Source organism: Acanthochromis polyacanthus, chromosome 1 (assembly GCF_021347895.1).
Source record: "Acanthochromis polyacanthus isolate Apoly-LR-REF ecotype Palm Island chromosome 1, KAUST_Apoly_ChrSc, whole genome shotgun sequence".
Taxonomy (NCBI): Eukaryota; Metazoa; Chordata; class Actinopteri; family Pomacentridae; genus Acanthochromis; species Acanthochromis polyacanthus.
In genome coordinates this window covers 14,406,918-14,419,380 of record NC_067113.1, presented here as the reverse complement: position 1 = coordinate 14,419,380, position 12,463 = coordinate 14,406,918, and the positions used below count along the sequence as shown (strand labels likewise).

General features: G+C 39.6%; 1 protein-coding gene across 6 annotated transcripts in view; it reads left to right on the top strand.

Moving 5' to 3' along the window:
- The first annotated feature begins 559 nt into the window (after window positions 1–559).
- The window catches only part of ralgapa2 (Ral GTPase activating protein catalytic subunit alpha 2), a 109,314-nt gene continuing 97,410 nt past the window's right edge, over window positions 560–12,463 (top strand). For all 6 annotated transcript variants that reach the window (XM_051945789.1, XM_051945797.1, XM_022192467.2 and 3 more), the window contains exon 1: window positions 560–849. In XM_051945789.1, the coding sequence (XP_051801749.1) occupies window positions 744–849 (106 nt within the window). In that variant the 5' untranslated portion in view covers window positions 560–743. The remainder of the gene's footprint in view (window positions 850–12,463) is intronic.

The window sequence follows — 12,463 nt, the reverse complement described above, 5'->3', positions numbered from 1 at the left end:
AGTTTATTGAATCCAGTCAGAGCACTGGTGGTATTGTAGCTGAGAGGATAACGTATGGCCAGGGCTTTTTGAAAGAGTGACCTTGTGCTAGTTTTCTTTCTCTTGCTCTCCATTCATATATATAGCGGTTCCCAGTGAAAAGCATTAACAAATGCGGTATCAAAATGATGCATTCCCATCTGTACTGCACTATTAATTTCAGACACCAGAGGGCGCTTCGGTGCTTTGACAACAATCAAACCCCAACCTTCATTAAATTGCTGTCAAAGAAAGTACTATCTAATAGACCCTCATACTAACTACAGCTTGGTGCCAGTATTCAAACTTTACTAGTCTTAGAGAGGAGAGTCAGTGCATTCAAACCAGTTTTCTCAGGTTCTGAAAAGGTATGGAACCTAACCGAGACGCAACCTTTCTGTATAATGCAATAGGGTGTCCTTAAAGTGGAAAATGGAAATAAAGTAGGTTGTTTTGTGATGAACAAGGATGAAAACTCATTGGAAGTGCAAGGTGGAACTGTTATAAACAAGGAGGTGTATTCATGTAATGTAACCACTCCTCTCTGTCAGTCTGCGCTTCCGTGTTTACACACCCACAGAAAACAGGACACACCAGCGGCCGTCGGCCGAATGTTTACCGAGCAAGCATAGAGCGGTGGTGAGGAAAGTGACAGTCACACTGGAGGCTTGGTGTATGGTGAAACACAGGTGATTTCAGCTGCCACAGTTGCATTTTACAGCGGAATGTTCACTCGAAGGGGGCATGGAGACGTCAAGAAATCTACACAGAAAGTTCTGGACCCAAAGAAGGATGTACTGACCCGGCTCAAACACCTTCGGTCTCTGTTAGGTGAGTGAAATGTCACCGGGCTCTGGATGCTGCATCGCCGTTGCTTAGCTAGCAGTGCTAGCTAGCTGGCACCAGCCAGTGGCTAACGTCAAACAAGGCGTCAGGTTAGCTGGCAGGCTGCGGTTACTAGTCCGAGCTAGCTGACAGGTAGCATGCACCCCCACAGTGGCAAAAAACACCATTTTATATTTGAAGTGTTTGACACTCCCCACCAATTTTAATTATTTTGTAAAGAATACCAATATCAGACAAGCCGCACTGTTATGAGGCATGGATGCTAGCTAATGTAAGCTAGCTTCCTTGTGGCTAGCTAGCCAGCCAATAATGCTAACTGATGCTGCCTTGTCAGGGCATCAGTCGTTGGGAAGCAGATGCCCACCACAGTCTTTGTGTCATTTAGTTATGTGTAATAGTGATTGTTCTAAAAGCGTAGTTGCAACTCTTTATCTTATATAAGTCACTGTTGCTTCACTTCAGGGAGACCTGGACTGTCTTCTAGCAGGTTACCTGGTTGAGCTGCACTCAAGTTACCCTTTTCTTGAGATATTTGATATGAAAATGATAAAAAAAAAATGTAAATGTGCTACACTGGTGGAGTCCTTTGTTTCTCTCATAGGACAAGGAAGTGCTGTATTTATGTCAGTCATAAAACTGTTGTGTAGGTGTTGTTCCTATCTTCCCTCCCTGCACTATGATAATCAAAAATAGTAGTCTGACTGGTGTTACACATCAGAATTTTGCGTTATGGAACTTGTTTCCAATATGATGCAATGATTATTCGTCGATCAAGTATTCAAGTACCCAAGGATCCTATACAGTGGATTTCTTTGCCTCTTTGTGAGGCAGATTACTCAATCTTCTCTACAATTACTCTACGTTGCAGAACATGTAAGTCAAAGGCAGACAGCAAGCAAGTTTAGTATTCAAGTTAGTGTTGTTAAACCACATTACAGATGAACAAAAATTATTTAAACAATATGGATGTGTGTTTTGGGCTCAGTAGCATAGCTTCCACTGTATTTTAGGCATGCAGGTGTAACATTTTCATTGCATCCCACCAGAGTCGACTCATTCTGTCACAACCACCATGACTACTGTTGTATTGGGAACTATCGTACACTATACTGTGTCTTTCGTCGAACACTTCTGTTATTCTCACCGCATCACTGACAAATCGGGGTCAGTGAGTACTTTGGCAAAGTATGGAGAGGAACAAAGTTGTCAATAGGGGATTGTGAGATATGGAGAACAGCTGCAATGGATTCATTATAGGATTATATGGGCAACATATTATGTGATTTCTCTCCAGAATTTCAGCCAGAATAGGTCATTTACGCTTAGGTATTGCTCTGTAATGTGTAAGGGTGAATATCTAGGTAATGCAGTTTGATATGTTGTCTGATCCACTTATTATTTATTTGTACGTGATTATGAATGGTTATAAGTCCAAAATAATAGTTCAGGATTAATGAACAGTATTGTTTTTTTCTCTCTACATATATTTTTGTTTGTTTGTGTTTTACATTAAACAGAATCTGAAAGCTTTAAAGAGACAAAACTTCTTTCTTGTGTGAGTGTGCCTTAGAAAGGAAATTAGTGTGAAATAATGACAAATGACGAAAAATATTTATTATGTATTTGAAATGACAACTTAGTTATATTGCTACTTTCAAAAAACTTTCACATTATCTCGTCACATTATTACTTATTTTCACCATAGCGTTTGTTAATAGTGAGGTAAAGCTTGACATGTCTATAGTAGCAGTGGAAGTCAGTGAAATGGAAGGATTTCTCTGGGATGAGTCACATTCGAGAGAGTGAACCATTTGTTGACTGATGCATGCATGCCTGTAACCTTTTCGTAGTGACATGTTCTCTGTTTTATTGATCTCTTCTACAGTAGCACAAATGTGAAAGCCACTGTCAGTTTAATGGTATTTAGAAGCTTGAACAAAACTGTGGGGAGTAAGTGTGGTTAGATTTCTCTGCTATCATAGCACAATTTCAATGTCAAGAGTAGTCAAGCCAAGGTGGAGGTCAATACAGAGCTCTGCGTGTCCTCTGTGTTTTCCCTTCCCTCATGTGCAGCTAAAGATAAGGCTGGTCTGTTTGTGCAGCAGCTGATAGTTGGGCCTGCATGTTGATGTCCCCCCAACCTCCAGAATTTCATCGTGCTTTCAGCTGAGGAAGGATTTCCTTCTGGTGCTGCTGGTTCCTGTGTGGGCAGGAAACGATGTTGAGAGATGGGGTGCTGTGGAGGACAGTACAGGGACTTGGGGAAATAAAGCAGGCCTCATTTTATTGCTCACCGTGTTTTGTTTTTGCAAAGTAAGCATAGCCTAGTAATAGTAACATTCGCAAGAGAAAGGCCTACTCTAAATGAAAATTTGAAAAGGTCCATTTTGCTCACATGATGATTGTGAAATGTCAACAGTCCCACTAGATTATCAGTCTTTAAACATGACTGTAATAGCTTGTGTTGGTAGCAAATTTTGTAAGTCATTTGATGAGAAACTGTTAAATCCAAATGTTTTTCTGAAACAAGCATCAGCAATTGTAGTTTGCAGTATTCATTTACCACATCCTAAATCGATAATACAATTCAGGCATTGATAGTGTTAGCATTTTTACAAATTCAACATCTCAGACTTAAGATATTTCTATAATATCTGTACAAAAGTTGCACAACTGAGAGTTATTGGCAGCTTGTTAACTTGTCCAAGACTTTTCGCTGTTTCTTTGGCTACATGAATTGTTATTGTGTGTTACAACCCACTTGCTAGGGTCAGCTGGGTGTGACAAAAACAAGCAGATGTCATTAGTTAGGTAAAGCAATTCATTGCTCAGTGACAAATTTAACATGAAAGTGATCAAACAAAGGAAAACAGGGCTGGTGGATGTTGCTGAAGAACCAAATCAAAACAAAACAAAGGCTTACGATTTTCCAATCTAACTAAAGAAAAAGCAAAACAACTAAACTCCTTGTCCAAACCTAAACACAATGCCAACACCCTCACCAAACAACACAAACTAAGACAAATGAGGGCCGATTGCGCAAAATTAACTAAATAACTGATGCTTTAAAACACATATTTCCAACAAGACATAATATGTGAATCACCTTCCTTCAATGGCTACAGGACACGAGTAGCTACTCACCAAGTCAGTCAGCTGCTGCCAGACGCTACAGTCTTCACCAAGACACATGTAACTCCTCACCAAACCAGTAGCTGCTAACAGAAGCTATATTTTCCGAGTAGCCACCCCTCAGTGGCAACAGAACACACAAATACTTAAGAAGCACCAGGACAAACTGGTCACGTTTTATCCCAGTCACAGTGACTGATAGTTTAGTTGAGGATTTATACTCCCCAGGTGTGATGATGCCTGCGGATGGTTGGATAAAGGTGAAGTGAACTGGGTGGTGGCCCAGTCAGACGTATTGGGAGGTGGGGAGAACAAAGACTGGAGTGTAGGTCTTCAGTTTCAGACTCATTAGCTGAGATGACTGACAGCAGAGGTTCTGGAAAGGCTCTCAAACCAGCCACCTGGGCCTACAGGGGCCGTCTCCCTATACAAAGACCCAAAAAAGTCCACCACAGAAGCAAGACGGCATACAATCACCAGTGGCCGTAGCATTGTGTCTAATTATATCTATGGCTTTGTAGTACCTAGACCAGAAATTTGTTAAGCAAGCTTGTTGAATCCAGTTGTATCAGTGGTATTGTAGTTGAAAGGACAATCTGTGGTCTAGGCTATTTTCGGAGTGGCCCTGTATTGGTTTTCTGCTCACTGAGCAGATCTGTGGGATAGAGTGTGAAAGCTGCTGCATGTTAATTTGCTGGTCATGCCTGGCTGGATTTGGCTGAGGTTGTTAATTACAGGAACCCAGAAAACCACCTGATCACTCCGTGCTTCTCTCACTGGTGGTAACCAGCTATTCCTCTGAGCGCGTAGCCATTCTCATTCTTGGTTCTAACTCATTTTATATTCACTGTTGCATACCACTGCCCCAGTTCTTACAAAAATAACCCTGAAGATGATGGTCAAAGTGCTAGTGGTGCTGCTGACTGTGGGAAATCCTTCATTGATTTGACTGTACACAGGAGTGTTTGTCTAGAGGAGTACCCACTGAAACCCAAAGGCAATGTTTCTTTTTTCACTTACTCCCACTGCTGGGGGGTCAAAGTGCTCAGTCAGCTGTAGTCCAGTCATCGCTGTTGTCATACATTAGGCTTTTCTACTTGCCTACGTCATCTTATCAAGCGGAATAGAAAAAGCTGTATCCTAAGTAGATATTGTTTATTTGCTCTCTCGGCTGGGGCAACCATGCTCAGCTTGAACCTGCATGAAACAACAGTGAAAGTGTGCAAGTGTTGCTAGTAATAACAGTCAGGTGTGTTTGGGAGTGTAGGTATCTGACTTTGCAGCCAAAGGTAATGCTTTTTAAAAGAAGCTCTGTAGTCATCTTTCAGTAGAAATGAAATGTAGCGTCATTACACCCTACCTTTTTCAATGTGCCGGCTGTAAGCGTTGTATGGGTCAGGGTCAGCTGAAAGTGCTGCTGTTAGAAGAGGAAATCACAAGCTGAAGCACCAGGGGAAACAATGAGCACAACACTGGAAGGGCTCTCAAGAAGGTTCTCTGTGTGGCTGAAGTAAAGGCTGAGATCACTCGACTTCTGATTCTCCCCCTTTTGTAAAACACTCAGGTTAGACTTGTGAACAACTTCAGCCTCTTACCATCTTTTAGCTGACATTATGTAGACACAGTATCAACACTTTAAAAGTGTAGTGTAGTTCAATGTAGCTGTTGTAGTAAACAAACATTGAGAGCTTTTATTAACATTAACATCAAGGTTTTGAGGGTTTTTCTGTCATTTCTACACATGCTATCATACACTAAAGTTGTTTAAAGTTACACCACAGTAAGGTTTGTGACCCTAATTAGTAAAGTCAAGCAATAAATCAATTTCAAATCACAATGTCATTAGCAAATTGCAAAGGTTCCACTTTAGGATACACATCATGCAGCATGTGTGAACCAGGGTTTAAACTGACACGTTAAAGATTTTTTTAATTCATGTGGTCCTACTTGTATGACAGTCATGCTTTTGATGATAACTCATGTGGTAACGCTCCATCACATGTTTTAATTTTTTTAATTTACATTTTACAGTCCTCGATTTAGACGGTCGCCACATCACCGCGATGATAGGAGATTGATGACATCATACGAAGTGGCTGCCTCCATGAAGAAAACATGATACGCGGTTCAGCCTGCCCGAGCGCTCGACTTGGATGGTCGCCGCGACCGTCCAAGTCCAAGTCGACTAAAAACGTCGCAAATGGCGACCCGGCGACTGTCCAAGTCGAGCGCTCGGGCGGGCTGAACCGCGTATCATGTTTTCTTCATGGAGGCAGCCACTTCGTATGATGTCATCAATCTCCTATCATTCCTGGCGACACGCGGCGACCTGGCGACCGTCTAAATCGAACGCTGTTTTATTTAAGCAGGATAAGGGCTCATTGAGGTTAAGAATCTCCTACAAGAACATCCCAGCTAAGACAGGCAGCAGCACAATTTAAGAGTTGACAGACATTCACATATAAAATTATTTTAATCAGGTTTGCCTAAATACAAAGACTATATTACAGTATTCTACAATTGTAAAAGAATGTATAAATAGAACATGTGCCACAAGGCAATGGCAATAACCGAGCAGAGATAACGTAAGCCACCCATAACATGTACATTCAAATGTGTTTTCCCACTGTTACAATGTAATTATTATATGTAGGAATGACTAAAAAATTATACATTGAATAAAATCACAGCATCTATCAGAAACATCACTATTAGCTATTTGCCCCAATTCAATCAGCTGTATATCAACACGAGTAAACATTTAATCACACAGTTGAAACAAATTTGTCCGCATTTAAACTAAACCATTGGTTAAATTGTGAGTCAGTCTTGGTTAAAGATCACAGTAGATGGCCCTCAACAGGTCTTTGTCTGTTGGTGCTTATTATAGTTACAGCTTCAGTCATTATTGTCCTGACATTTACCATCTTGACCCTTTCATGAGATCTGCAGAGCTGCTGTAGAAAGAGGTTTGAAAGTAGAAATAAGCTACACAATCACCTGTTTAGAACATTTTGAACACTGGGTTAAGTAAGGCTGTGCGATTTTTAGCATAGATTGTGAAAACCTATGTAGAAGCTGAAATAACTGAACTCAGATTGACTGTAGTGCTGTAATATATGTTCCCTGGTGGAATTTATCTGTATCTGACTGTCTAAAACTATCTGGTAGGAAAGAACATCAAACAAAACGAACAGTACATTACCATAAATACAGAGACAGTACTAGGGAGCTGAAAGATCTGTCCTTTGTGCTACCTAGCCTTTAAAGGGATTAAATAGTATAATAGGATGCCTTCTACATTCTAAAGAGTCAAAATAATGTTTGCTTTGTCATCATACAAAACAACAGCTTTTTCATGAGGCTATTAAACTATGAAAATTACTACTGCTTAGGATTCGTTGTTGTTAAATGCTAATAACAATTGTTGGACTGAGTATCTGAAAATCTCAGCCACATATTTCAGTTTCAAAACCTTTTAGGAGAAAATTCTTGAGATATGCAGATGCTAGTGAGACAAAGGTGAGCTGGAAGAGTCAGGTGCCTCTCGTAAGACAGAACTATCAGACAACACTTAACAGAGAGCTGGTGTACGCAGAAACTGATGTTTTGCGAAACAGTTGTCAAAAGCCAGTTTTTGATAATTAATGACTTTTCAGTGTTTTTTCTTACAGTTAGACTTGGAACTGACAGAGTTTAGAAGTTTTAACTTTCGCCATTTTTGGCTATTTATTCAAGTTAGATTTTTTTTTAAATAACTGTTAACTGAACTAGTCAGGCAATGCAGAAATATTCAGGTATCAAGAACAAGGTCAGAAATTTGCTCTGCTACATAGTACTACACAGAACAACTTCTCTTTAAACCTACTTCTGCTGTGTGTCACTTCCAAACTGGCGGCAGTGTCAAGATAAGCATTTGGCAGTATAAAGAAGCCTTTTGCCACAATCCCTGGATCATTAGAATTGCAAATCATGTTAAGATAAAGCAGAGAAGCTAGCTATTGCACATTACAGTTATTACAAGTGCTAGATCACCACACCTCACAGTGTCTGAAGGGCTCTTACTTGTATTGCTTGGATGCAGTGCGTTAATACCACAGTAATGGCAGTTTGTTAAATTAGTAGCATGACTGGTCAATTACAAATTTTGCAGGGGTGCCACTGTGGGTTATGGGACTCTTGCGCACTTGTATTTGAAGCACCAGAAAACCAGCTGAATCATTTATTATCATTCCCATTTCCCATCAAAGAGCAGACTCTGCAGTGTTCTGGGCCTGTAAAACAAAAGAAGGTTGAAGCGTTTCACTGACCTATGTTTCAAGGTTGCATAACATAACTACGTATTTCATTTTCTTGTTTCCAATCTCATTTGAATTTGAAATATAAAAAGTCAACCTTTAATAACACTTTAAACACTTTTGTACCTAAATACTTTTAACACTGTTGGGTAACTTTTATGTTTCATATCTATAAGGGTTTCAGACTTAACTGAGTACTTGTGTTGTTGTGTTTTAACACATGACTTCTAAATATAACCGTATAATTGATGATGTATTCCACTTTTATAAACCTTGGCAGTGTTCTTAGCCTTGTTTTTCTCTTCTCAGTCGGTGGCATTACTGTCATGTGTTTTAGAGCTTCCTTAAAATCCAAATTTCAAAAATGATAAAAATCACATGGTGTTGCATGAATGCCTTTTTTCTTTTAGCCACTGGCCCGTGTGGGAGCTAGACATAATAAAATTCTACTGCCTCATGTTCTGCAGTGGATGATGTCTGTGTGACTTTACATAGCATATGCAAAACCAGTTTGGCCAGTTCCACTGTTTGCTTGTCCTTCTTATATTATAGCTAACCTACACTGAGAGCTGTTTACCAGAGCAGCACATGTTATCTAGACCTGATCTCAAAGCGGATTTACATATTTTGTTTCCTTTGTGAATGCCCAAGCTCCCACTAATCTTTGGTGGATTTAAAGCCCAAGCAAAACAAACACTTAACTTTGACTTGTTCTATTGCAATTTGCTACTTGAAGGTGTTAAATAGCAATTTTGAAACTATTAACCACTGACGTGAAAAAGAGATTTTTTCATGCATAGGGGAATTTTTGGCACCCCCTCAAAAAGGTTTTAGGTGCCCCTCAAAATATTTTTAACCTGGTGCCTAAGGAAAATCACTGGAGACAAAATGATAAGAATTGAGAATAATGCCTTTTAAGTTGTTTTATTTGATGTTTTATTTACTCTTGGAAAATAAAATTTATGTCTCTCATTTGGTCAGAAAGAATTGTAAAATGCACTAAATGCATCATTTAGTAGGTAGTGTTCCTTGGCATAACACAACTATACTATCCATGTAACCTTGCCCTGTGGTGTATTGTGTCATTTTCTACCTCTGCTTGAAGGAAGTATTACTATACTGGCTTAAATTCTGTTTTATATACAAAAATGAAATTAGTCTCATCCCTGTCTTCATAAAGGCAAAAAATTTAGGGCTGCCAGAAAAGGAAGTGTGAAAGTTGCCAGTTTAGCAGCTCCTCAGTGTTAAGCTGCTGAGATAAGCCGCTGTCTAATGTGTGGGCTCAGGCTGGGATAAGGTCAGACTTTGCCAGTTCTTCCATGACTGTTTCACACTGTGCTCTGTGTAGACCCATACGCCCCAATCTGTTACACAGCTAGACGCTGACTACAAGTCAAGAGGGATTCATGCAGTGTTTGGCACTGTGGCACCAGAATCAAATTACATGCACCAAAAGTGATATGATTGTAGGAAAGACCCTTTTAATAATCATTACATTCTTGTGTTTGTTTTAATGCAGCTTTACACTGATACTGCTGTTGTATTATCCAGAGCATCTTGTTACATATTTAGAGGCAGAACATGGGGAGCCTTAGGAGATTTCATTGTACAGACATTTTAGTTTTTATAGACAGGCATATATTGCCTTATATGAATTGTAGCTTGTGCTATGAGAGAGCAGTATGCTTGGCTTTTTTGTGTTAGCCTGCTAGTATGTTAATCATTCTCTGTGAATGCACTGGTCAGAGAGGACGATGCATGGCATCGCCAAGGCAGTTATCAATGTTTTCTCCTGATTAACTGTGGCAGCTCAAAAGCAGTTACCCTACTGTGGGTTTGCATGCTGCTATGCTGCCAACAGAAGGCTTTCTAAGATAAAACAGACCAATAGAAGATGAGTCTCTTGTCAATACTGATAGAGAAAACTAAGTCAATTGGCTGTAATTGACCCCCCCGGTAAGAAGCATCAATTTGTCCCAGTAAGGGATGAATTATGATTGACATCTCCACACTGGCACTGCTTGAAGAACATTCAGAGGTATTAGAGGCAGCTGTGTGTTATCAACACCTCAAATGAGGTTCATACTGACTGCTCCCTGTTGCATCAGACTCACCCTGCTCAGCTGGTTGCAACAGGTTTATGATTAACCTTGTTTGCTGAGTGGTCAAATATCAACCTTCCATGGGTCACAAAGCACTCTGCAGCTGATCTGTTTTTCCTCGTATAAATTGTCTTTTATAGAGAAGCACTGATGTGAAATTTCAGTGCTAACTGATAACTAGCGATTTGTTGTGGCCGTTGCATACACAATGGGCGATAATGAATTATCTTACGAAGGCTAAAATGTGAAGATGTTGATAGATATTTTATTTATTTATTTAGTCTTGTCCATCTCTAGAGTAAAGCATGCATTGACCTAACAGAAGCACATGCAGGGTACAGAAATATTAGAATAAATTGACATATTTTTGCTGCTGAGCTAAACTGTTTAGATAAGACTGCAGTTCTTTAACATTAAAGTGGCTAGCAGACATGGCAAGGCAAGGCAAGGCAAATTTATTTATATAGCACATTTCAACAACGAGGCGATTCAAAGTGCTTTACAAAGACATTAAGAACAGAGGATGACGATAATTAAAAGAAAAACAAAAGAAAACATTTATGAAATCATTAAAAAAAAGTCAGAACAGTAAAGAGATCAAAAACAGAAGTCAGAAAACAAGGGCAATTATTAAAAGAAAAACAGAACCGTAAAAAGATCAAAAACAAGAGTCAGAAAACAAGGGCTGTTTAAAAGATGTGTCATTATTATCTCCTCTGTGTGTTAATACTGTTTATTTTTATGTCATTCATAACTATTTGCTCTTACGGTGACAGTCTCCATATGGTTGTGCACAGCTTGTTGAATTTGTAAGTAGAAGAATAGTAAACAACATAAAACAAGAATAGTAACTCATTGCCGTCATCTTTTCACCATAGTACACAACTGACCAGCTCTACATTGTACAATACACCCATCCTCCTAGCACGGCTTCAGTAACTACTACGTCACCTTCCCTCTCCCTCCCTAGTAAACATTAAGTTTACTAGGGAAAAGGTGCTTAATGATATTGTATTTTTGTTTTTGCATGTTTATTATGCCCTGCTAGTTCAACTGGTATTTGATAAAATGCTTGTGCCATTTCCCTTACTGGCATATTTTGTTGCACCTATTTACAGTAAGGGGCTGCACAGTGGAAGAGTGGTTAGCACTTTCGCCTTGCAGCAAGAAGATCCCTGGTTCAAATCCTGGCCTGGGATCTTTCTGCATGGAGTTTGCATGTTCTCCCTGTGCATGCGTGGGTTTTCTCCGGGCACTCCGGCTTCCTCCCACAGTCCAAAAATATGCTGAGGTTAATTGATTACTCTAAATTGCCCGTAGGTGTGAATGTGAGTGTGATTGTTTGTCTGTATATGTAGCCCTGTGACAAACTGGCGACCTGTCCAGGGTGTCCCCTGCCTTCGCCCGAGTCAACTGAGATAGGCTTCAGCCCCCCCCGCGACCCGAGTGAGGATAAAGCGGTGTATAGAGAGAGGATGGATGGATATTTACAGTAAGCATTGTCATCATAAACTCACACAAACTGCAACACAGAGTCCATTTCATTAGTCATGCTGTCTGCTCTGTTTGTAGAAGAGCAAAATAGGCTGTGGCACAGAGCAGGAAAAGAGGCAAAATCACCACTCAAAAAACATGATTCACAGATTATCAGAAGTAATTAATGGTTCCATTTCTATGTTTGGATGACTAATCTTCTCACTTATTGGTCAATAGTATATCAGTCACTGATATGTTGTGCATCGCTATTCTTTTTTCTTGAGACATCACATAAAATACAATGTAGCCTTCTTAAGTGTGTCATGTACATTTTAAGTGGGAAAATTTTGTTGCTTGTATTAGATTTTTTTAATTTTTCTGGATAAGATATCAGCTTGAACCAAAGTAATGGTGGTGAAGAAAGTGTGGTATTAATACTAAAAATATATAATCAATGAAAAATGGTATTTTGGACTTGGTTAAAGTACTGCATACTCTGTGAAATGTGGGTGTCCCCCTCATTCATATCCTGAGATGACTGAAAAAACGTCTTTAATCGTTAAAATTATCATTCTTTTGCAGTCTCTTGAA